The 24,939-nt window shown below is 45.3% G+C and overlaps 1 protein-coding gene across 1 annotated transcript in view; it reads left to right on the top strand.

Annotated features, from left to right (window-relative positions):
- CACNA2D4 (calcium voltage-gated channel auxiliary subunit alpha2delta 4) overlaps positions 1 to 24,939 on the top strand; it is a 129,028-nt gene that overhangs the window by 8,430 nt on the left and 95,659 nt on the right. The window contains exons 3-13 of the mRNA XM_032688544.1: positions 3,110 to 3,226; positions 4,723 to 4,782; positions 6,376 to 6,538; positions 8,655 to 8,786; positions 9,797 to 9,857; positions 10,413 to 10,563; positions 12,106 to 12,180; positions 13,247 to 13,336; positions 21,265 to 21,378; positions 22,463 to 22,541; positions 24,572 to 24,705. Coding sequence (XP_032544435.1) covers positions 3,110 to 3,226; positions 4,723 to 4,782; positions 6,376 to 6,538; positions 8,655 to 8,786; positions 9,797 to 9,857; positions 10,413 to 10,563; positions 12,106 to 12,180; positions 13,247 to 13,336; positions 21,265 to 21,378; positions 22,463 to 22,541; positions 24,572 to 24,705 — 1,176 coding nt within the window. The remainder of the gene's footprint in view (positions 1 to 3,109; positions 3,227 to 4,722; positions 4,783 to 6,375; positions 6,539 to 8,654; positions 8,787 to 9,796; positions 9,858 to 10,412; positions 10,564 to 12,105; positions 12,181 to 13,246; positions 13,337 to 21,264; positions 21,379 to 22,462; positions 22,542 to 24,571; positions 24,706 to 24,939) is intronic.

Raw genomic sequence — 24,939 nt, 5'->3', positions numbered from 1 at the left:
AGGAACAGATGTTTGAACCTGTGGCTTATTAGGTGTTTGCCACAGCCTTGCTGCTGCAGTTGGCCAAGCAGTGACCATAGGTCCAGGACCACCAAGGGCAGCCACGCCAGGAGGTGACTCTGGGCTTCTCAGGGCTTGTCAGAAATACCATCAGCTTCTGCAGAGCCAAAATTTAAATTTCCTTCTACTGTGTTAACAATGCACTACAGGTGTTTCTGAGAATTATCTCCTGCTCTCTTCTATAGCTGAGGTGCTGATTGCCCTGCCCAGTGGATAGAGTTGAGAAAGGACAGAAGGGCTTGACTCCAGCCCTGCAGTTACTAGAAAGTGCAACAAAAAACTACATGGCAAAGAACAGACAAACTTAAGAAGTTCAGTCAAGACGTTTTCCTGGGTGAAGATGAAAGGAATGTCTTTCACACTCTTAATATAGTTCCACTAGCAGTGAGTAATGGAGCACTGTGTATTTCAATAGGCTAAATTTCGTGGAGGTGGGAACAAGAAAATATATTTGGTGACATATCTCTGTTCACAGATAAAACTTAGGATACTGAATTCTGGATATTCCACTTTTAAATTACCACCCCCAACACTGCAGAAGGCGAATCTTAATGAATTGCTCCTGCTGTTTTAAGGGAGTGCTAAGTACTAGCTGAATAAGAAAAGATTTTCTGTTAGATCTGAGCTAACTTTTTGGCCTCTTTTCAACATCAGATCCTTCTAGCCAGTTCTCCCAAGCCTGATTCGTGTTCTGTAAATTATAATGATCTGATTACCTGAACCCTAAATGCAGGCTGCACAGGATAATCTTGGCTAGCTACAAGCACCTGCTTTGACTTTCAGCCATGGTGTCTGGTAACAGTATTGAAATCCCAAGTACTACTTCGTTGCCCACCATTAGAAACTCTCGGAGTCAATAGTCATTAATAGCAGGAGATTTTAGTGGCAGAAATACAGGCACAAAGTGGTTTGCTGGTTCGTTTGTAGGAAAGAAGCTCAAAGGGGATCTGAGCTCGAACTTGATGTATTCTTTCAGCGAACCAAAACTTGCAGAAAGCTTTTTGGGTTTTTCGGTTTGGTTGTTTTTTTTTCTTCCCAGCTCTGGCTAGATCTCGGGCCTGAAGCATGTACAGTATTAGCAGAGTGCTCATGATTGCTTGTGACTACTTTTACCCTATGAGCATCTGCTTCTCAATGTGTAAAAAGCACATAAAAAATAATTGAGAGGTAAAAAGACCTGGTTTTTAATTGAAGATGTGACCCGAGGCAACCGGTGGCAGGTCACTTTGTGAAGCCCGTGCTGATGTGGTCCCCCCCCTTCGTTTGCTTTCCCAGGAGAGATTACCCTCCTCCCCCCGAGGAGTGCCTGATTAAAGCCTGGCCTGGCAGAGATCACTTCTCTCTCCCGACGAAACCATGACATGGAGCTAAATGGGACAGACACCAGCTGGGATGTGCTCCGGTCTCGTCAGCGGCCAGGGACCTCAGTCGGGGGGTTGTGGCTGCACATTCCTCTTCCAGCAGCATGGTTACACTAACCTTCGTGCTCAACCCCATCTCCTCCTCCTCCCCCGCTGCCCGCCTGTCCCAGCCGCAGCGGAGGGGATGCGAGGCCTGGCGGTTTTAATCCAGTAAAACCCTCGCCGTTAATCATGCCAGGCAGAGAGAGCAGCCTCCCTGCCATGCCTGCTGCAGGCTGGATGCTGCTGCTATTTCTGTCTGACCTCCTCAGCCTGCCCCATCCTCAAGGCGTTTCTTACTCTGCCTGTGCTCGGCTGCCCTCCCGGACCATCAGGGAGCCGCTTGAACAAAAGGAGCTCCACTCGCTCACCCTAAAGACATGCAAAGTCCTTTCTCTGCCACTTTCCTCTAATTCCAGAAAGTGTTACCAAAGCCTTTGCCCTCTCCTTTTCCTTTTCACCACCTCATTTTTTTTTCCAGCACAAGAAGTCCAGCCCTGGCTGAGATTGCTGCTATGGTGCTAGCACAATGTGAAGCACAATGTTTGAGCACAGTGCAGAGAAAACTGATGATGAGGGACCAGGGAATTGCACTTGGTTGCCTCTGTGTTTCCATATTGCTGAGGAGATAAGGCTCTGCCTCTTCTGAATAGGTTAATCATAGTGTCCTCTGGCAGGTTTTTTTACTCTTTCCTTTTGGCTATCTCTGTTAGCTGTGGGATTTTTTGAAAAGCAGAAATAAAGGCCGTTGTATCCACTCTTGAAAGGGCAGATTTAAGGAGGCAGATTAGTTACACAGTTTGGGAATACTCTCGGGTTTTTTAATGCCTAGATTATATGAAACCTGGTCAGAAGAAACTAGTTATCTCTAAAGCTGTCAGATCCAGATCTTCCTCGTTGCAGCATCTCTCCCAGTGGAGGCAGCACTAAGCAGCCATGCTTCTAATTCCTAGTTTCTGGGAAATGCCTCTATGGTGCTCTTGGCCTAAAGTGTGCTCCTGGGTGCCTGATAATTAGTATCATAACTGTCTATATTAGTTTTCCTTGGCAGTCTCCCACCTAAGCACTGAGCAGACTCTTCTTGTTGGAGACCTGCCAAGTTACCTTACAGATATGATGACACTGTAGGAGGACAGCACATGCACTAGCATGACATCCCTCCCACTGCTGCCCCGGAGGACATATGACATAGGAGGAGATGTTAATGACAATATACAGCTCTGTTCCCTTGCTCTTCCCTCTGCCTTAATTAAACTTCAGGTATGTGACATGTCTAATGTTGCTATGGATGTAATCACAATCTGCGATTTAGGTTTTTTTAAAAAACTTGGCCTTCTGCTTCTCTCTCTCAAATTTGTAGGTACTAATAGCTTCAGGTACATTGCTGTTTTCAACAGCCACAAGCTCCCAATTGGATCAGTTGCTTTTACTTAGTCAAAATGCTTCAAGCTATGGCCAGTGATCTGCACACACCCAAATGATGGGGTGAAAAAGGAGGAAAGGCAAAGATGGGAGAAGGCTATAAATCAGAGCGGTTCCTTCGACACCTCTTCCTTCACCAAAGACAATATCCAGTCAGCAATAATAGATTCACTTCACTCCTTACAAGCCTCCTGCTCAACAGCATTTTCTTTTTTCCCCTTGGGTAGAAGTACAAAGATGTGGAGCCAACTCTGAAGATCAAAGAGGTGGATGGCTTGGAGCTGGTGAAGAAGTTCTCGGAGCAGATGGAAAGCATGCTCCGCAGGAAGGTCGAAGCTGTCGAGGTAGGACCACTGGAGCTCTGGGAAGGGAGTCCTCTCCTTCAGTCAGCCCCAGAGCAGCAGGCACAGGCCTCCTGCCTGTTCCAGGAGCGTGTGGGCGCAGAGGTTGTGTGAGGACTTTGCCCAACCAAACTCCTGCTGGTGCGGCTGGCTGCTCACTCCGAGCTTTAAGCAGACACTGGTGGGAGGATGTGGGCGTTCAGACAAGGGAATGCTGGCTTCTCCCTCAGCCCAAAGGAGGAAATAAGATTAAAAAAAGTCTAAGAATAAATATGAGGGAACGAACACTCTTTTAGGAGACGAGCAGTTTTAAGGGGGGGGGGGAACCCTCACAAATGAAAATAAAGTTCATCCTCGCATAATGCACTCTGGCCACTGAAGACTAGTAGCTTGTTTCAGCTGTGTGTGTGGCTCAAGGGAAATTTCTTCACCCCCTGAACACGAGCTGCAAGGAAGGTGCTTGGATTTCTAGCTGTGTACATGGGGAAGTGTGGAGGAGGTGGCAAGAGGTCTTTAGCTGTTGCTGTGTGGGAGATCAGAGCAGGTAATCGTTATGGCCCCTCTTACTTCCTGCATCTAAGGATTTATCATATTCCTGTGTATTTACCTTCTATGAAAAGCATATTTCTGTAGTCACAGAGCCTTGACTGTTTAAGGCGTCTAATGTGGAAAAGTCATCCAGAAACACATCATTTGAGTCTCAAAGTGAAATGTGGGCATATTTAAACCCAGAGCTTTGGCCCATAACATTAAATTCTTAGCCAGACTTTTCCAGTGTTTGGATTGCCTTATCCTTTGTGCAGGAACAAAACGTAGTTTTGCTGAGACTGTTGCTGATTGTGCAACCCTGAAAACATGTACATGTTTAGTTGGATTCCTTCCCAGTCTGTACCAATTGAGAATTAGTGCCCTGAAGCATCATACTGGAGAACACTGGCTGATTTTTACTGCCTTCCATAAATGGTAAGAGCTTATACATGGCCACAGCAGCACTGAGCCCTTTATGAAATCAAGTCATGGTTTTTTGTCTCAGTAACAATACCAGACTGAGACTCCCACAAGGCCTTTTTCCTTTGATGAGATACTGACATCAAGCTGGGTCTGAAAAGTCTTTCCCATGGCTTTTTGGAAGGGTTCATGGAAAACGAAATTAAATCTCCGTCTGTTGTTTCTCTAAATGGACCTGTTTCTGTTTGTATATGTCCTGTGATACCTAAAATTGCTCAGGGCTTTAGTAGGGACTCTGCAGTAAATAGGTGTGAATACACTTGGCAATAAATAGTTGCAAATATACCTTCCAAGCTATAAAGTTGCAGCACAGAATGATAGGTCAGCAGAAAAGGAGAGGAGGAGGGAAGTTTATAGCTCCATGATCTTTTGTGGTGAAAGAGGCAGTTGTGCCTTTTCATTAATTGTGTGAATGGCTGATACAGCTGGAAGAGCTTCTGAAGGGCTTGCCACAGCACTCACTCATCTTTCTTTCTGTGTGCTTGTGTTAGAGGTTGGTGGAAGCAGCAGAAGATGCAGATCTGAACCATGAGTACAACTCCTCGCTGGAGGTAAGTTTATCCTGGTCAGTGACAAAATATGACACACATCCTCAGAGAGACAAGTCAAAAGATAGGCCTAGCCAGGAACCCAGCCACTTCAGGTTCCTGGACAGGTTAGGAATCTCCTCGCCTTCAGGACACTCAGCTTGACTAGAGACTACTGTGAATAAGAGACTCCCCTGGCAGATCCCAAATCAGTAACACCAGAGAGATTAGTTCTTTGGCTTTGGGAGGGGAAGGATTTGGGAAGACACTAGGGTGTGTGATATTATTGGCATAACTTTTACTGCAGACCGATGTGGCGCAAATTAGCAAGTTAGCTGGCACTTGGTGGGTTACTTGACTGGAAAATGAGCTAAAAATTGAGTGTGAATGAGCAATAAGGAGGATGCTGTTACAAATACCCATAGCAAACTGTTAATCCAAATGAAGTGAGCTTCTCACCATCTTTCTCAACAGCTCCCACCATCTTTTCCTCTACCAGACAGGCACCCACTTGTCAGGACTTCCGTTAGGTGAAAGTTTGGTGCTGTCCAAGCAATTTGGATAATTGGCTTTCTGTTAATAACTGTTAGTTGTGGCCAAACTATGGGATTATTGCTGGTGAGAGGAACTGGAGGGAAAATTCTGTTCAAGGAAGTTCTCTGTCTGTAGTACAAGCACAGATACACGAGCAGAAGTGCAGGCTAACCCTGCAAGTAGACATCTCAGTGCAGGGAAAAGCTGAGAATGAAAACACTTGTTGAAATCAGGCTAGCTACTAATTTCATCTCTCCTACCTCTTTTTTTTGTTTGTTTGTTTATTTGTTTTTAAGAATCACATTAGTCATGGTGTTTGGGTCACCTGCATTCCCAGTAAGGGTCATGGATGAGTTGACATACATGATTTGGTATCTGCACCCTCTGAATACTGATGGTGCTTGAACATAAATCCTTAAATAACCTGTGGCTAAGATAAAATCAGCAAAAACATCTTAAAACAGGTTATCCAAGGGCGAAGAACGTCCTAAATGTACTAAAGTGACTGTAGATAATAAATCCCCATTGACCTTCACAGGGAGGAAACTGTGTTGTCTTTGAGCACCTTCTGCTTGATCCTTTGCTCTTGATGAGTGCCTGCCACTTGGAGTGACAGAATGAGGGGATAATCCTAGCTGGATGTACACCAGGAGTTAACCCTAGTAAATGACAGCTGTAGAGACAGGGCAAGTAAGGTCGGCACTGACATGCCTTGTATTAAACCTGGGAGCCAGACCCAGTGAGACACTCCAGCTCTCCAGCTAATCACTTAAATACCTCTGAGGGACCACAGGAGTCTGCCACTGTGTCCCTTTGCTCTTCAGTGGCTCTTCTGCTCCAGGCTATGGCCATGCTTTCAGTCATTTCTTATTGACAATAAGAAATTGGCCAGCAATCATCATTTTGGCAGCTTTGCCATTTTCATTTGATAGTAGCTTGTTTGTTGCTCATCTTGATCCTGTTTGAAGCCCCAATTCCCCATATGTCCCTTCTTTATGTTTTAAAGAGTGGTTTTTTTCAGCCACACTGGTAATTGTCTTATTCTCTCTTCGTCTTTCTTTTTTCTATTGTCTTCATCAACAGTTTGATTACTACAACTCTCTCCTGATTAATGAGAAGGATGAAAATGACAATTATGTGGAGCTTGGAGATGAATTCATTTTGGAGCCAAATGAGCATTTCAATAACCTGCTGGTGAACACAACATACAGTGATATCCAGCTCCCCACCAATGTCTACAACAAAGGTAATGGCCTCTACTTTCTCGCTGCTAGTAGGTTGCTGTGGAAATTGTCAGTAATAATACTGGAAACAAGGATGGGAATAGAAAAAGAAACCAGGGCTAGAAAGGTACTATCCCAAGGCACAGTCATGCCTGTGCTGTCCTCTGTCACTGTGACAGGACTTAGGTATAATCTGCTCTTGGAAAACCTCTTATGATGGGAGTCCTCCATCTTAGGCAGGCAGTATATTCTCCTACAGTTCATTTACTCAAACAAAGATGCTGTGAAAACTGATGTGAGTTTATTGGCAATTGTTGCTCTATAGGAAGGGTTGGATCTATCAAAGTCTTTAGACGTCAAGGATCTCACTGATTTCAGCTGAGAACTGAGACTCCAAGTACCTTTGTGTCAGGAGACATTAACACTCGACAAGGACACTCTTAACGCTCAGTGAGCATATCCATAGGTGACTAGGCATGATTCACAATTGCTACTGGGACATGACTGTTCTGGGCTGTTTTCTGTTCTCAGCAAGCCTTTGGCACCTTGGCAGCTGCAGGAGCCCAAGGAGGCACCAAGGGCATGTTCACACCACTCCAGCTACACCCCAGAAACGGGTTCCTCTGGGCTGGTGAGCGTACAACCGTGTCTGCAGGTTGAGATGCCAGTTGCAACTGTCTTAAGTTTATAGCTTGTTTTGGCCAACATTCAGAGCTGCCTGTGCTGGCTCCTTCCTTGCCTCCCTGTCAGCTCTTCCCCTTGTGTATTTTTGACAAGAAAAAAAAGTGCCATTGCTTCTCTCATCGATGGAGCTCATTTAAAGTCTTCAGGGCCAGACGGGGCAGGCGCTGGTGACTGTGCTCACAACTGCTGTGTTATTTAGAGAGACAATAGAGGGAGTGCTATTTCTCCCATGATGTTAAATTAGTTCCATCTGGTCCGACAGCCTCAGACACTAAAATCTTGCTCACAATAGAGCCAGCAGCAGAGCTGGCTATGGGTAGATACAGCAGAGCTGCACAGTGTAAGGCTGCTGCCCTCAGCAGAGGACAGAGAGGTGGACAAATGGCCACTGGCAGAGACAGCAGAGAGGCACTGCCCAGCTGGCTGATTTCCTGCCTGCACAGCTTGGCACAAACTAACCAGCTCCTCTGGCTATGGCTGGACGATGAGCAGGACATGGAGGGCTGCTTCCATGTCCAGGGATCCTCCAAGGAGCATTGTCCAGCAGTACTCCTTTTGCAAACAGCATCAAGCCTGGCTCTCCACAGCTCTACTGGCTCTCCATTCCTATGAGACTTACTTTGACCTCATCACTGGGGAGTCACAGTTCATTTTTTCCCTTATTTTGACCAAAACTGCCTTTAGTAAAGTAACTAAACAGGAAGTGGTAGGTCAAATCCCCAACCCTTTCAACATTAATACAATGACCAGTTTCTCATGATTCCCTGTTTCTACTGCTGCTGCTCTTTGGTCTCCTGAGACAGTGAGTCAACACAGACACCAAATATACATGGCCTCCTAGCAGTTCTTGGAATCTGCAACATCCTACTGATTCTGATGAGATGGGGGCGAGGTAGGACAGCCCAGGCTTTGTGAGAGAAAGGGCAGGCAAAGAAAAAAAGAAAGAACTGTTGAGGAAAAGACAAAAGAGAGAAATTGTGTAAATTTTAGGACCTCTCTGTCTTAAGTAGTTACATCTAGCATGAATTTAAACACAATTTGCAGAAAGGCTGTTAGTGTTGCAGCAGGCAGTTGCTTTTCAACAGCCGAAGGGTCCCCTCTCAGGTACCAGCTGTGTGGTGTGCCAGCTGTGCTTGGCACAGTGATGGTTGTCTGGGTCTCTCAGAGCATTCTTCCAACCAGATGTAATGCTCAAGGGCAGACAAGGCTGGAAAGAGAAATGAGGTTAACAGAGTATGACCATGCTGAGATCACCTGCAGGGGCCAGTGGTGATCTGACCTCCAGGATTTATTTTGAATGATGCATCCAACTCCCTGCCCAATGCAAAAGCTTTGGATAAGGCTGCATTCCTCCTGGAGTTGCCTCTGTTCCCATCCCTCTCCCCTGTCAGGGGTGGTAGATGTCCTCCCTTCTTTTACACAATTTTTTCACCATTTTTATTCTTTCCCCCACAGACCCTGCCATCCTTAATGGAGTTTACATGTCAGAAGCCCTAAATCCTATTTTTGTGGACAACTTTGAAAGGGATCCCACGCTGACCTGGCAGTACTTCGGCAGCTCCACTGGATTTTTCAGGCTCTATCCAGGTGAAAGAGCAGATTGGTTTTTGTCTTTCAGTGCAACACAACAGTTTTGCAGGACAGGGTCCGTGCCATGGAGGAGTCCAATCTGGGAAGGCTGGGACCATCGAAGGGCAGGGTGCAGTGAGCAAAATACTCCTTGCACGGGTTGCTTAAGCTGAAGGGACAATGTCCAGCAGGCACAAATCCCTTTTTCCCATGTGAACGAGCCCCCCAGGTATGTTGTCCTTGCAACCCCAGAGGAGTCTGATGGTAGGGGTATCCCTTGGGCAGGCTGGCCTCCAAAAAGCTCGCAGAACACTATGGCAGACCGTCCCTCTCCCCCATGGCAGGGCTCCCTGCCTCATGCTCCCCTGGGCTTTTTAGTAGTGGCCAAAGCCTCTCTCTGTCTCTGAGGACACACGTGGCAGATGCAGCTGGCCGGCCTGACTTGTTATCCACTCACCAGCTGTGAGTGGCACATAAGGTCATGGCACGAGAGGGAGGTCCCATGCTCACAGGAACCCACGAGATACTCTGCAGCTGTAGCTTGGCCTGGTGGCCACTCTGTCAGATGGCTGCGTGCCCTTGTTCTGTGACCTGTCACGTGCTGGGGAAGGGGAAAGCAGGGATGGCTGTGAACAGAGCCTTTAGCAGGGAATCTGGGACACATCCCTGTCACCGCTGCTGCTTTTTTATGCTCTCAACCACCCTGAGGGAGAAAAATATGTTGTTGAGAACTACATCAAAGTGGCAAAAAGTTCAAAGTACATCCAATTGCTCCCCAAATTTGAACAGATTACGCCTAGGTACATTTTTTAACAAAAACTTTACAAACAGTCTACCGAGAACTGCCAAAGACCACGCAGCTCTGCTTGGGTTTCTGCAGAATGGGTGCTGCTGTTGCTGGCCACACTTGTGTGCCCCCATGGGGTTGTTCAGTCTTGGCAACGACGAGCAGCAGTGCGGGTGCCTGGGGAGCAGGGAGCAGATGCCTGCCTGTGTGTATTGATTGCTCTTTTTGCTGCTCTATTCAGGGATAAAATGGTTACCAGATGAGAATGGAGTCATCTCCTTTGACTGCAGAAACCGTGGCTGGTAAGTTTTGGAGAGATGTGGCCAAAGCACCGTTCAGCCTTCCTCTCTCTCTCTTTTCAAAGGTGACACCTTGGTGAGTTGCTGAGCAACAGTTACTGTCCTGTCCTGCTTTTGTGAGAGATAGGGGGGTACATAAACACAGGTAATGGCAGGAAGCCCTATCACCTGCCAGCAACAGCTTTTCATATGGGATCTACACAGAAATCACCAGTGTATCCTTTCTCTGTCCCATTGTCCTTATAATTTTGCAACTTGGTGACAGGGCTGCTTAGACTCCAGAAATGTGACATATTAACTCGGTCTACTCAGCATGCCTAAAGAAGGCTTTAGCAATGGTCAGCTCCTGCTGTCTGGAGCAGGCCCAGCACTTCCCAATGCAGGAAGTGAGGTGCTGTGGAAGAGGCACGTTGGTAGGAATGATCAGCCTGATCCTGCTGGATAGCTGTGCTCGTGGTCCGTGTTATGCTGTGGGTAGCACTGTGTGACAGCAGTATGTTCAGCATTCCTCCTCCCTGGATGCTCATCCTGCTTCCCTGTACTCTTCTTTTTATACAGGTACATCCAAGCGGCCACCTCTCCCAAGGACATTGTCATCATTGTGGATGTCAGTGGAAGCATGAAGGGCCTGAGGATGACCATTGCCAAGCACACCATTGTCACCATTTTAGATACTCTGGGAGAAAATGACTTTGTCAACATCATTGCAGTATGTCTGTCTCAATTCTAGTACTGAATTGCCTTCCTTGTGCCTCTTACCAACTTCTCCTTCCCCTTAGCAAATTATAGGTGTTCCAGTGATGTAGCTACAGGAGCTATGTTGGATGGGAGATTAACAAAAATTACCGTCGGGAAGTCAGCTTTGTGTGGTCAGCAGGGTGGCTGCTGAGTCATTTCACCTCTCCTTTACAGAGGATGTCAGCTGCATCTTTTTGCTTACTTGAGGGTGTGACTGCAACAGATAACAAGGGGCTGTAGAGAGGCACCTAAGATAGCAGGGACCTGAGCTAATAAATTCACTTGGCTTAGAATGCTGTCTTTGGGTCCAGTAGCAGTATAATCCTCAGGATAATGTTTCCAGGCTAGAAAATTACCACCATGTGCCTTTTTGTGCACCAGCACCCTGCAAGGCTGCCAGTACAGTTCAGAGTCAATCTGCACAGGCCTGCATGGAGTTTGGTCAGGTTGTCTTGGTGTTATTCTCTTCCTTTTTAAGGCCTGACTAGGATAAGGACGGGCTGGTTACCCACAGAGAACTAGTACCACTGACCACAGAAAGCAAAACTTTTCCATGACTTGTGCCAAGACTGGTGTCAGGTTAAAGGCTGCTCACCTTCTAATTTTCAAGGCTATTTCAGCATCATGTCCTTCCCCAGGCTCCTTTCCACGAAAGCTTGCCAGGGCACAGAAACTGAGATATAAAGTCTACTTTTTGTCGATAGCTTTTTATGTTAGATAATTAGAAACTCCAATGGCAACAGCTCTGTCTTTATATGGCTGGACAGATGGAAGAGTGAACAGTGTTGGCAGAAAAATGGAGAGGAGTCATTAAGGAGTTTGAAATATCATCTGTTCTTCAAAAACAATCCCAGAAAGACCATATAATATATATATTTCTTTACTGCACTCACACCAAGAACCTACTGGCTCAGACACATTATAGCCTGACCTGAGCTCCTACTGATCAGCTGAGCCTCTTATGAATTACACTCTTCTGAACCTTGTAGGAAAAGGTTTCCACATCTGAGGTAAAACATGCCAGGCTAGAAGCATACACCTCACTAATTATCACCGTTCTGTGGAGGTGTGGTTACCGGGTATGTTATTGCTCAGCTGTGTACCCAGAGGCACCAAGCTTCAGGTTACAAAACCACTCGCAAAGTTCAGCTGGTGACTGGGGACTCACAAAGTCTGCAGAAGTCAGAACTATGTGCAAATGGTGCTAGAAGCAAGGCCAGGGGCACAAGCTAATGGAGTGTGGATAAAAACTCTACAGTGCGAGTGGGGAAAGAGCTGTGTAGGTATGCTCAGATAGAACTCATCAAAACACTATAATTAACGTGTTATTTAAACAAATAGATGATTTGTCAAAATTTTAATCTGCCATTATCACTGTAAGCAATTTTTAAGGGAAATAGGTATAAAATAGCATAATGCTCCATACTGCTTTCTGAACATCCACCAAAGACATGAACCCATTTTGCGGATTTTCTCCCATTACAACCCCTTTCTTTCCCTTTTCTCTTTGCAGTACAATGATTATGTTCATTTTGTTGAACCCTGTTTTAAGGGTATCCTGGTCCAAGCAGACAGAGACAACAGAGAGGTGAGTACCAGGCTCCCATCAGTGTAATTCAGGTAGCTCTCTTAATGTAAGTCACTGTAACATGGGGTCAGCTGGATAACTAAAGAGCAGTAGCCAGCTTTCCAGGGTCACCACTGTCGGACCACAAGCAGACCTAGTCCAGACTGCTGTGGAAAAACAGTGTGCAGAGGGCAAACCAACTTTGAAACCCCACATCTTCAGCCTTCAGAAGGGAGAACAACCAGCCCTTTCCTGGTGAATGTGTTCTCAGCCTAGTCTGATCCTTCATCAGGGTGTACTGCCAGCAAGCTTTCCCTGGTGAGGGATTTTGCTGCTCTCATCCAGGAGGCCTCTGCAGCCCCAAGGTGGTCAGCCTGTGTCCAGCTGCTCCACCACCCTCTAGGCTGACTGGTATTTTTAGCTCTCCATACTGGCTTTTTTTCTTCCTTTTTTTTCTCTCTGTATTAATACTAGAGAGGGTAGCACATTCCTCCATGTCTTCAAAAACTAGATTTCTCTCCAAATTCCTTTTCCTAGCTTGGTCCTGGGTCACAGAGTATGATTCCAGAGGGTGATGTCTCAGACAGTGTTTCCTAAAGGATCCCCAAGCCTTTTGAACAATATCTTGCAGAGAGCGCTCCAAGGTTTTAATTTACAACAATGCCTCTTAAGTAGTAGACAAGCATTCAAATGTTTTCTTTCCCCCCCCAATCCTGTTGCTTTTGCATGCACAGGATGTTCTTTACCTGAAGGAATGGATAAGGGAAAGTCAGATTTCTAGTGGGTTTGTCGCTGGCTTGATCTTCCATGGGCTGTCAATGGTTCACACACAGCACAGAGACTGAGAAATGCAGTGCTGCTGTAGCTGCATGGGCAAAGGTGTAACCTGATTGTGCCACCACTGGAGTGGCCATTTGACTTTCCCACCTCCCTCAATCCCAGTGCTGACCTCCCCTGCCCTGCCAGCAGAAGTGAAGGAGCAGGAGCCCAGTGGCACAGACTTGTCTAGGCTACCCTTTCCTCCCCTGGTCAAAGGGAACACCCTGCCTACAACTCATTCCTGTCTTTTTCATTCTCTTCTTGCCAGCACTTCAAGCAGCTGGTGGAAGAACTGCAGGCAAAAGGAGTGGGGACTGTGAGCAAGGCTTTGACAGAGTCCTTCAAAATTCTGCGGGAGGTAAGAGTCGGTGTTGATGCTCGTGTTGGGCACAAGAGTCCCTGCCCGTTCCTACATTCCCCTCTGCAAGCGGTGACTCAGCACGTCCCTCACTGCATTGTGCTGCAGGGGGATGTGGTATGAGCTGATCTCATGGACCCCAAATTTGTGACAAGCAGTGCAGGGGGGGTGACCCAGCTCTGGGGAGGTGTTGGTTTGTGCATGATGTCTGTGGCCACCGATCCCTGCCCAGGAGGGATGAGGAGCCAGCAAGGCTGTGGCTCTGTGAGTCTTTTTTTAATGAGCTCCACAACTGTGCTTTGACCAAGCACCTTTATAGATGGTGGCAATAACACATAACTGATCAACTGAGGGCAACAATTCTGGTTGTAAGTAATGTTATTAGTGAGCAGTAGATGATGGTGAAGACATGAAAGACTATTCTCAGGCTTCAGATTGATTTCAGTGTCACTTTACTGAGTATCAGCGCTTGGGGAAGAAATCACAGGTCCAAGAGAATTAATCACTCTGATTATACCCTGTGATAAGAATCATAAATGATTCATTGCCTTCCGTGAACAATAGGGACTTCAGTAGCCTGAAGATAAACGTGCAACTTAGCTCTGTTTCTTAAGGAATGGTAACAAAAAAACCCACCAAGAACCAGCTGAATACCCCCCTCTCTTCATGGCACTGTCTATAGTGAGGTTGACATAAAGAAGCCAATGCCTTTGGTGCTGACAAAAATACATATACATACGATGTTAGTGGCCATAATGATGATGTGGGTGTTAAAGGTGGGCCAGATGTGTGATACCCTGGGAAGGATTCTCCTCTCTCACTAATCCTAAAAACTGAAAGTGTAGGTTTGTTTGGGCATGGTAATGCTATTCCTAATTTATGCCAGTGCTGGCATGATCGGAGTTGAACCCAGGGAGGGTGGGAGCTGACCTAACTTGTCACTGGTAGTAGAAGCAGAGTGGTTTTAATGACTACCTGAGAAGAGTGGGATGTAGACTTGGCACGGCAGTAAGAGTCTGGCAGCACTCCGAGGAGTTCAATGTTTTGGAGGAAGATAGTTACTGAGATGACCAGGGAAGCAGTAATGATATGAAGCTAGAACAATTACACGGTCTAGACGCCTGCTAGATTGCCTACATGTATTCTTGCAAATTACAAAAAAAAAACAAAACAAAACAAACAAACAAAAAAAAACCCACACAAAAAAAAACCAACAAAAACAAACCCACAAACACAAAAAAAAACCCCAACCAAACAAACAAAAATACTTTAAAAATTATTTTTTAATTAATATTTAAAACCAAAGATCCAGAGACTATACTGGGCTGCATTGTATAAATCAGATTATTTAAAGAATTTTTGCACCAGAGGAAAAATGATTTGCTAATGTCCAAGGTAGCCCTGGTATGTACAGTGACAACAGGTTAAAGAAGCCCAGCACAGTACAACTGCAGACATTCTCAAGCAGCACAGCTATGAAGGTATAAAGAAAGCCTGCTTGCCCCAGATGAGATAGCAGCAGGTCATTCCAGGCACAGACACCAAAACTGTTCTGGTTCACTAATAACTAATGAGGAGAGCTCACACCTCCTTTCTGACAGGCATGGATCATCCACTAGATTAGGTAATCCTCCAGGAGGCAGAACCTTTTTAAAGCCCTACATACTTCAAGACAGGCATACCCATGGGAAATAGAAGGTATGTGGTGAAACAGCTGAGACAGAAAAAAATGCCCTCCACTGACATAGCTAGACCAAAAACACCTCCAAAGAGAGAGTGATGTCCATGCAGCCCAGTGGACTAACGTGACTCCACTGCAGTAATAGATAAGAAGTTATTTGTAGGTAAAGAAATTATTTTTTTTCTATTTGGCATCAAAAATGCAGTCAACAGTTTAAGCAGTCATCACTTCTCTTGATCCTTGTTGATTCTCCCTTGTCTAACGAGCTTGAAACAGCTCCGAGATGGCTCTTGGACAGTACAGGACCCAGCAACCTGCTCTTCACTCACAAGGTGAAGTACTGCTTCCCTCATGCCTTTTGCTATCTGGGGAGAATGCAACTAGCTCAGACATTTTAGCATCGTTCCTTTGAGCACCTGCAGATGAGGAAAGGTGTCACGTTTTTCTGCATCCTGGAAAAAGCGGTCCATAAAACAGTAGTTCAGAAATTGTATCTTTGCTGCCAAAGAAAGGCATGAAACAGGGCTAAACATCTCCTCCACCCAGCCTTCCTTCCCCAGTAACATTGAGTGCAGCTTTCTTGCAGTGTGTCTTTCACTGTAGCATGGACCATGACTGTACTCTTCAACGCAATGGGACCTCAACCCACGGTCACTGAAGCCATCAGCCGAGAGCCTTGTTCCCAACCAGCTGTGGGGCAGTTGGAGGTGCAGCAGGAGTCCTGCAGGACCTCCTGTGACTTCATCCCAGGATTTCTGCCTGGTGACATTCACAAGAGACAGACATTGTGTCTCTGTGCACACACAGCAGCCCCAGAGGCTGCATATACACAGGCAATGCAAGTGTAGAAACACGCCCATTGTCCTGCTGCAGCCTTCCCCTGACTGCAGCTTCCCTGGTAAGGGCTCATCTAGAGAGTGCCTTGATACCACCAGCTGAAGGACCCCAGGCTCCGCAAGTACCACAGCTTAAGGCAAAAGGGTACCACCTGCCAAGTGCTCGTGTGGCTTAAGGGCTCTCTGAAATCTTCTCTTAGAGATTCTTAAATCTGTCTCAGTAATAGTGGAGGAAAAGGTTTTTTCATCAGTGTGCCTGGAAACAAGTCTGTGCTACTGCAGTCGTGCAGGCAGGAGAAAAGGGAACTTCGGTGGAATTGACCACCCCCTTCTCATCAGGCAAGACTGACATTCTCAGCTTGTAATTGTAGCTGTTCCTCACGGGCTGCCCTGTTATTGTTCACAGGAGCACACGCAAGAGAATGAAAATGAAAATTGCTACATCACACTGATGAAACAGGCTTTGCTGATTACAATAGACAACCAGTAATAATATCTGTAATGAAAGTGACTGCAAAATTTCCCTGGTAATTTTCCTCAGTCCAATTGCTCATAGAATTAACAGCCCAGCAGAGACCTACTCAATGAGGTATGAGTAGCAGAGAGGGTATGAAGAAGAGCACGAATCTCTCACATCTTTGTTTTCTTCTGTTATGTTCTGGGGTAGACAGGGCATATTTTAATCCATGACGCAATCTGCAGAATGGTTTCAGGAGAACAGTTATCCAGAGCTTCCCCTGCCCCTCTCTGCCACGCTCAATAAACCACTTATACTTTCTATTTCAATTTAACCACACGCCAAAGTGGTTTCAATGTAATAAGCATCCCAGGGAAACGACGGTCTTAAGCACGTGTTTATGAAGTGCTTCAGAATTCTCAGGTGTTAAGTGCTATCTTTTGAGCTCTTCTCTTATTTATCAGTAATCTATCTCCCTGTTATCTGCTCTTCTGTTTCAACAAGCTCTGCACGTCTTGTTCTCTCACCCTTTTCCTGCAGGATTTATACCCCTTTGTTCTGGCTGCTGCTCTGCTCGTGGCTGCTTCCAGGCTGTCTTCCCTGAAACACCACGCTCCCAACAATGTGTGAGTGCTGCAGCTCAGAGCTATCGAGTGCTAAGCAGAGCAGAATAATTGCCTTCCCTGTTTTACACACCGTAGTCCTCTTAACACAACGTAAGACATCAGCTATGTTTTTTCAGACACTGTCACATTGTTAATTCCTATCCAGCTGATCTGTCTCTGCATTATCCCTCTCCAGGCAGCATCCACCCTCCTGTTTGGTGTTTGAGCCACTGACTATCTTTCCAAGGTACATATGTATGTACATATATACATAGGCAAACACACCCCCCCCAATCCTAAGAGAGACATACAAATATATTCATATATTTGTTATATATTAATTTTTTAAAATTAGATAGCACATTAGATAGATCAGATCCTTGGGGGACCCCTTCCAACCTGGTATTCTTATGATTCTATGAAAATCTGTGACACTTCTGTGTCCTCCTTTCTCAGAACCCACTCAGAGTAAGTAAGTATTTTGAAAGCTAATGCTTTACCCATTCTGTGGAGGACAAGAAATGCCAAGTTCAGCTTTCCAAGGCCACCTTGGAATGTTGTCTTCTCTTAACATCAAGCTGCTTTAATCATGCCTCGACTCACTGTTGACCTCAGAAATCACAAAAAAGTTCAAGTTAACTGAGTAGGTCTCTCCAGAATGACTATAGGTGATAAAACATTATGAAACTGGTAACAAACTGGATTTCAATGAGGTATAAAATTCTGAGTAGCTTGAGCAAACTGGTGCTATGAAAAGAATTAACCCATCTGCTGATGTGAGTTATCAAAAGTTTGTGGCCTCTTGTGCTCCACTTGTGTGAGGAAGCATCTCATTTGTGCACTCACAACTGTGTTACTAACTTTTTTAGCAATGTGCTAAATGTTTAAGGACAACTTACCCATCTAGTTTCCTCCCCTCTTATATCACATATTCTGTTACTTCTCTCTTCATCCTTTGGGATCTCATACAGTCTCAGTCAGGTCTCAGCTCATGAGGCAAGTAGTTCAGCTGTACTTTCTGCAATTCTTTCCCTTCATGCTGAACACAGATTATTCTTATGCTTTCAATTAGCTTTCTCTTTAACTCTACCACTTTGTGACCCTGCCTATAATTCTTTCTTTCTTTTCCTTGTTTCTTATCACTTCAGTGGGTACCCAGCCATTACAGTATTGTTCTTTTGATGATCAAGTATGGAGGCTATAAAGCATCTCTGTCCCACCATTTCCCTCTGTTTTTTTATCAGCTGGCAACATACTCTTTTTACTCTCTCTTTTGCTTCTTCTCTGAACATTTATAAATTTTTTCTTGATTCCAGTCGCATTTTTTGACCTGGATTTTACAGCGTGTTTTTCAAGACATGCAAAGCTCAGGATTTCCTATTCACTAGTTCTTATAATTTTGCTTAATTTCTCACTTCTTCTGCACTGGCTGTTTCCTTCTCTACTGCTAATTTTCTACCCATGAGATACTTTCTACCAAGTTTGAATTTTCAGTAGTTCTGGAGGCCACTCTGGAGGCAGGTCTGCATAAGAATAGACCATGAGGAGATGAGGAGGGGCTGCTCAGTCCTCTGGCCAGATGTGTACATAATCAGCACGTGTGCCTGCACACCTCTGAGAGATGGTGATGGTTTCTATTGCTTCACTAGTAACTCTGTGCCAGTTATAACTGCAAAGCAAATGGCAATGAACAAACAAGGGAGTACAGGAGACTGTGACCCTGAATTAATTAGATCATGCCTGTTAGTCCTGGCAACGTGACCAAAGTTCTTTAGGAGAACATGTAGCTCCGTGCCTGTTTCTCTGATCCAGCTCTAGCCCACATTTCTTTAGACATCTATTCTGTGGACATATTATTCCTCATCTCCCCTTCTTTCACGCTCCTGAGACTTCAGTCAGAGGAGGGAATTATGCTGAGAGCTTGATGTGAATGCTGTCAGATCATTTGCTACAGCTGCAACCAGTCACAAAAGGACCTAAAACCCAAGGATTACCTCCTTGTTCATTTGTTTTCTAAATCTGTCTTTTTAATCTCTATTTCTATGACACTGATGATCTCATTTTCCCTGTTGAAAATACCATCTACTCCTGTAATTAGGAGATTGCTAGTTCTGATGCAGCATCTAATTTCTCAGTATCTCAGTATTATGAAATCTGAAGTAAGCTTCACGAAGAGATTTCTTAAGTAGTTTGATGAAATGGTGGGTGACCTTAATTAAGCGTTAATTTAATAATAATCTAAACAAACGTTGTAGATTACAACATTTTGGACTAAGCTGCTTTTGTAACTCTAAGGTTTGCATATTTGTGATCTGAGCCTCATTCTGACAGCATCTCCTGCACCACCGTAGCCCCGTGCCTCCCTGGTGGACACTCACACTGTCTGTTCTCTGCTAATCTGCATCCAATTGATCTCTGTCCTAGAAATAGCTCACTTGAGGCTCTTTGTCTTTTTCGTACCTGATGGTCTGCAGCAGAATCCCATGTGGCTGTCACCTCCTTTTCTCCCTTAGTTTTCACCTAAGGGCATCCTGTGCTTGTCCCTGTTGCACACCCTCAGCCTTTGCACTGAGTCCCCCTGTTGAGCAGGACGCACGTGAGCTCTGACCCCTCCTGAAGCTCAAATTACCCTGTAATCAAGTTACACTGATTGGGTTTTTTTCCCTGGTACAAAGTATAGCAGCTTTTTGGACAACTGGAAACGGCAGACCTTGGGGACTCTGTAGAGGAGGACATGGGAGATCCCCAGGGCTGTGTTGGAGTGACCACAGCAGCAGAGGTACTGTCTGTCTCCCCTCGGAATGTGCTGCTGTGATGACACGAAAGAGGAGGTGGCAGAAGGTGATGTTATGGTGATGTTAGCACTGAACCTGGTAATTTCATAATAAGGGACAATCACAGAGGTAACTGTAGGAATGGTGAAATTACTGGGGAAATCTGGACTTGGCGTTGGCTTGCAGGTATTGATGGACATGATGTTGATCTGCAGTGGAACTACAGTACCATTCATGTTGGTAAAAACATTTGACTGTCATAACATAGCATGACCAAAACAGAGGGGAGTTGTGAACTGAACCCTAAAATACCCAAAAAGTCCCAGTTCGCACTCTGAGCTTTTGTTTTCCCATCCAGTGCTTGCTTTCTTTTTACGCTATTAATCTTGCCACTTGGATATCTTTTTCCTCATTTGTAAGATATAACTATCCTCTCCAATTTAAAACTGCTGCTGTTTGATATAACCTTACTCACCCTTCCGTTAGTCTCCTGTATACTCTCCATCTCATGCCATTGCCTCTCATTAATCTCTTGTGCAGAGTTGTCATCTCTCCCTCTTTCCGTATTTTTTTTACTCTGCATCAGTTTCTGTATCTTCCTCTGTTGATTAGACTTTTCCTTGCTCAGAGCACAGAAGTGGTGAGATGCAGAACAAAGAGAAGCACATACTGACACCGAGCTGGGAGCCTCAGGAAAGTGGCTGCTTGGTTTTGTACCTTGGATGTCCTCCACTACCTCCACTGGTGGCTGTTAGCACCTGTGTTGGTGCTGGATAAGGCACTTAGCTCTCTAGAGCTGGGTACCTGAGGGCATAAGAGGCAAATGGCTCTGCATGCAGAAGCAGGAGATAAGCAGTGCTCCATGGCTGGTTTTTCGTGGCTGAAAAAGAGGAAGGGCTTGCCTGCAAGAGCACATCTGTTCAACACCTCTCCAGGTGCCCTTGGGAGCACATCAATGTTTGTACCAGAGTCCCACTGTACTTCTGCTCTGCCTTAAATATCACTTATGCACAGATAATGGGTCATCTGTCACTACAGTGTATGGACTCTCTATCTGGCCCATCCACAACCTTTCTCAGCTCTGGTGGCAGTAGTGTCCTTTTTTCATGTGCTCCTGCCTTTCTCTGCTATTCTTTGGCAGATTGATGTATTTACCCTGAAATAATGAGTTTGATTTCCTACTCCTCTCACATTTTCTGCCATAAAAAGTGACAGTTACTGCTGTCAAATCAGAATTGCAGTGTTTATGGTCCATCTATGGTTGTTTTGCATAAATGAATGCGACTGTGCAAGATGTGAAGCAGCAGGGAATCGCACCCTTCCTCCACAACACTTATTTTCTCCTCATTATTTTACTTCTGTAAAGCCTCCCATGTCTACATGTGCTAGGCAGGGCTGTATAAATAAAAAAATTATATGCAGCACACGAACACAGCCATTATTTAAGCGGAGCTCTTTCTGAGTGTAAGGTTTGCAAGAGAAAGTCAGGATCTGGCCCACTGTGAATAAATAGAGTGCAATTACCCAGAAGCAGCCTGAGCTGGGATAACTAATGCTCTTCCTCTCTGTTTGTAGTTCAGAGAAGCTGGTCAAGGAGGCTTGTGTAACCAAGCCATCATGCTGATCACCGACGGAGCAGTGGAGGATTATGAATCCGTGTTTGAAAAATACAACTGGCCAGATCGGAAGGTTTGTCTGGGAAGTGATAAGTAGAGAGGGAGAGGAAAGGTGCTATCCTGCTATGGTGGGAATAGAAGAGCACAAGTCAGGATATCAGGCAGAGCTGAGCATTCACATCCTCCAACACCTGTATACCCATGAGCACCTGGCTGTAAACACAAAACAAAGCAGCCAGGTAGGAGCCTGCTGTGGAGATTTTCAAGGTAGTAGGATTACAAATGGATATCTGCAGGTCAGTAAAGAGGTTTTTCTCATACATTTCATTTTCTAAAGGTGTGGACAATCAAAATGTTCCCCTGATAGCATTATGAAGACTGAGTTGAATACTTGATAGTTAAAAAAAAAAAAACAAAAACAGAAAACAAACACTTTTATGAAAATAGTTTTAATCCAATGCAGGACTGTTTATAATTGGTCCTGTTTGGGAAAGGTTTGGCTATTAGCAGTTCTAGAGAAAAGCTCTCTAGGTGCCCTCCAGCCCTGTTTACTCTGAGGTCTGTAATTACAGTCTCATACTAGCAGAGCTGACTGTGAAAGCGGAATAGACCCCAGCTCATCCTAAACCCTCCTGATTTATTTGTTTACCTCTTCCCAGCTAGCAGCAATGCACAAAGGGAGAGAGAAGCCTACTGAGAGACCAGAGCAAAGGGCTGTTAAAGCAGTTTATTTCAGGATTGGCTCTTTTGTTGGTGGTCAAACACAAGAGAAATGGTAAAGCTTTCTCTAAATGATTCATGCAGCCAGCTGTTCCCCTGGGTAAAGGATTCCTGTGAGCTGTAAACCTCTCTGCATGTGGTTGCTGAGTGCCTGGCAGAGCTGCTATCATAAAATCAAGCAGAATTTGCACTTCTGCCTTGTTATTCAGATGATGCTGGGTGCTACTTGGCTTTCTGGGCTTGTTGTAATCGGAAATTAAGTTCCAGCCCGCAAAATGCAAAACAAATGGCACAAGAGGCTCCTGTCTCTGCGTGAAAGCAGAGCTATTGCTTTGCACCACAAACAGGCACTCACACCAGTGTGTAACAGGATGCCAAACCTCAGGATTTGGTAGCCCGTTACAGACTAATTCTTCTCTTTGTGTTCTTGTTCCCAGGTCCGGGTTTTCACTTACCTCATCGGACGGGAGGTCACTTTTGCCCCCCAGGTGAAATGGATTGCCTGCAACAACAAAGGTGCTGTGTGGGAATGGTTCCCCAATCCCCATCACACACGTCACATGTGGACTGCAGCCACGGGGCCCTGGACCCTGCTAGGACTCACCCACTACAGCTGGGGCCCAGGAGCCCTTGCTTGGAAGACAACATAAGGAAAAAGCAGATCCTGCTAGTCCACGTGAAGTGTGCCTGTGTCCAGCTAACACCAGTCCTCCATGCTGAGCCACTGCATTTTCCTGTCACGGTGCCAAGGGACACTATGACCGAGATTCACGCTGGCTGTAGTCCACCTAAGTCCCTGTGCTTATTGTGCCCCAGTTGCTGGCTTTTGACAATCTGTCTACAGCTCTGTCAGAGAGCCCGACATCTTTTGGCTGAGATGTAAACCAAACATCACCTCTTTAAAGATTTTACAGCATTTTTCATGAGGTCTGTGGGTTAACCCCTGTATCCTGGCCAAATTCTTTGTGTGTCAGTGGTTTTCACTGAGGCACCAGAATAGCTTGTTAATCCTCCCCCAACCCAATATTCTCTCTAACTGGCATTAAATGACATGAATAGGAAAATCCATTCACAGTAGGTGAGTCACCTCTATGCATTTGGGGCCAGTTAAAAAGTCAATTTAGTCCTATCAGAGACTGCAAAGCTAAAGGAAGAAAGAGGGGAGACAAGTTTTCTGTGCCTGGGCTTGACCTGGCCTCAGTGTGCCTGGAGACAGCAGTGTTTGCTACATCAGTGTCTTGCTTAAACAGGAAAAGGAAGGGGAGACTGAAGCTGGGGGCTGGGTACATCAGCTGTTTTCCAGTCTGAGCAGTGGTTCCAGCAGACTGTGAAATGTATGGAAGCATTTCTACTGAAAATCATTGACAGATGAGTTCCTGACCTGCAGAATGTCTGTGAGCTGGGGATTTTCAAGGCTCAAACATTCATCTATTAGCACTTTGAATTACACGTAGTATTTTTAGGTTTTGTTAAATGAAACAAAACTCTGGATTTCAGATTGTATTCCCAGTGATGAGATTAGTGACAGGGAATTTGTAGTGCTGTTGGTTCATCATAAAATGTCAGAATGGGGTTCTTCTGAATAACCAGATAACAAAAATATGCTCTTTGCACTTGGATTCTTATTCACCACACTTGAGCTCTGCAGAGGGCTCCCTGATTTTGGTTCTTCTATTTCAACACATTGTATAGCTCTTATGGTCCTTGTTTTCAAGCACACTAAGTCTGTTTCCAAATCACAAAGCTTATCAGAAAGTGAGCCCTTTCACATGACAGTGTTTCCCTAGTGATAGGAAAGTTTTCCATCTATCTGACATATTCCATCTTATACCAAGTACAACCAAACCATGTGGTGAGAAGCAGGACAAGGGTCCTCATGACATTACACTATGTTAGCAACTCTAACCAGTTAAGTAGCTAGTGTTGAGGACCGTCTGATAACTTGAATATATTCTTCTCCTATACTCCCTGTTGTAGCATTAGACTGTTATAGGTCCATCTGCAGGGACAAAGCCTTGGAAATAGGTTACTTGCACTTTTATCTTTTGCTTCCATGGGGTAGATGGAAGTAGTCGCCATCCTTGGATGTAAAGCTAGGCAGACTGAAGAGTGCTGGAAAAAAATCTGGAAGGAAAGGTGGGAGTTTGGTCTTAATATAAAATAGCTCAGGGTAAGCAAGTAGGCTGGTGAAATACTTTGTTTGCGTATGTTTGGCCTTCAGGACCAAAGGCAGCCTCAGTAGTGGAAGGTTTTGCCCAAGACCCAATGCAACGTTGTGTATTTGCTTTGCATAAATCTGATTATATCAAGACTCTAGCCTTGAGCATTGCTTCAGTATTTTGAGAGAACAGAGTCCGTGCTTCAAAACTAGATTTCCACAGAAATGTGTGCCCACAGAAGCTTGTGAATACAAGGCATGTCAAGGCTTTTGTAAACTGGGTAGATAGAGCGTTTGACATCTAGTTTTCTAGCTTTGCACAGACGCTCACGTGAAAATACGGAGCATGCGTTAGCAGAGTGACTCAAACCTCTGTTTCCCCACAAAGGTTACTACACTCAGATCTCCACGCTGGCGGATGTCCAGGAGAACGTGATGGAATACTTGCACGTGCTCAGCCGCCCCATGGTCATCAACCATGACCACGACATTATCTGGACTGAGGCCTACATGGACAGCGCGGTAAGGACCTACAGCACGGGCCTTTAGTCGGCAAACAGCAGGGCCTGTGGGCCAAACTGGCAGAGGTCTTAGGCACACAGCTAGTGTGTTAGCCATATAACTTATCCCTGCTTCCCATCTAAATATCTTATGTGTATCAGAATCTAAATAAAGCCCTGAAATGTATGTAATACCAGGAGCTGGCTGACGGATAGAAATTACTGGTCCCTGGCTCTGCCAATACAGACAGTATTT

The sequence above is a fragment of the Chiroxiphia lanceolata genome, chromosome 5 (genome assembly GCF_009829145.1).
Source record: "Chiroxiphia lanceolata isolate bChiLan1 chromosome 5, bChiLan1.pri, whole genome shotgun sequence".
NCBI lineage: Eukaryota > Metazoa > Chordata > Aves > Passeriformes > Pipridae > Chiroxiphia > Chiroxiphia lanceolata.
This window is presented reverse-complemented; position numbering and strand designations above follow the sequence as displayed.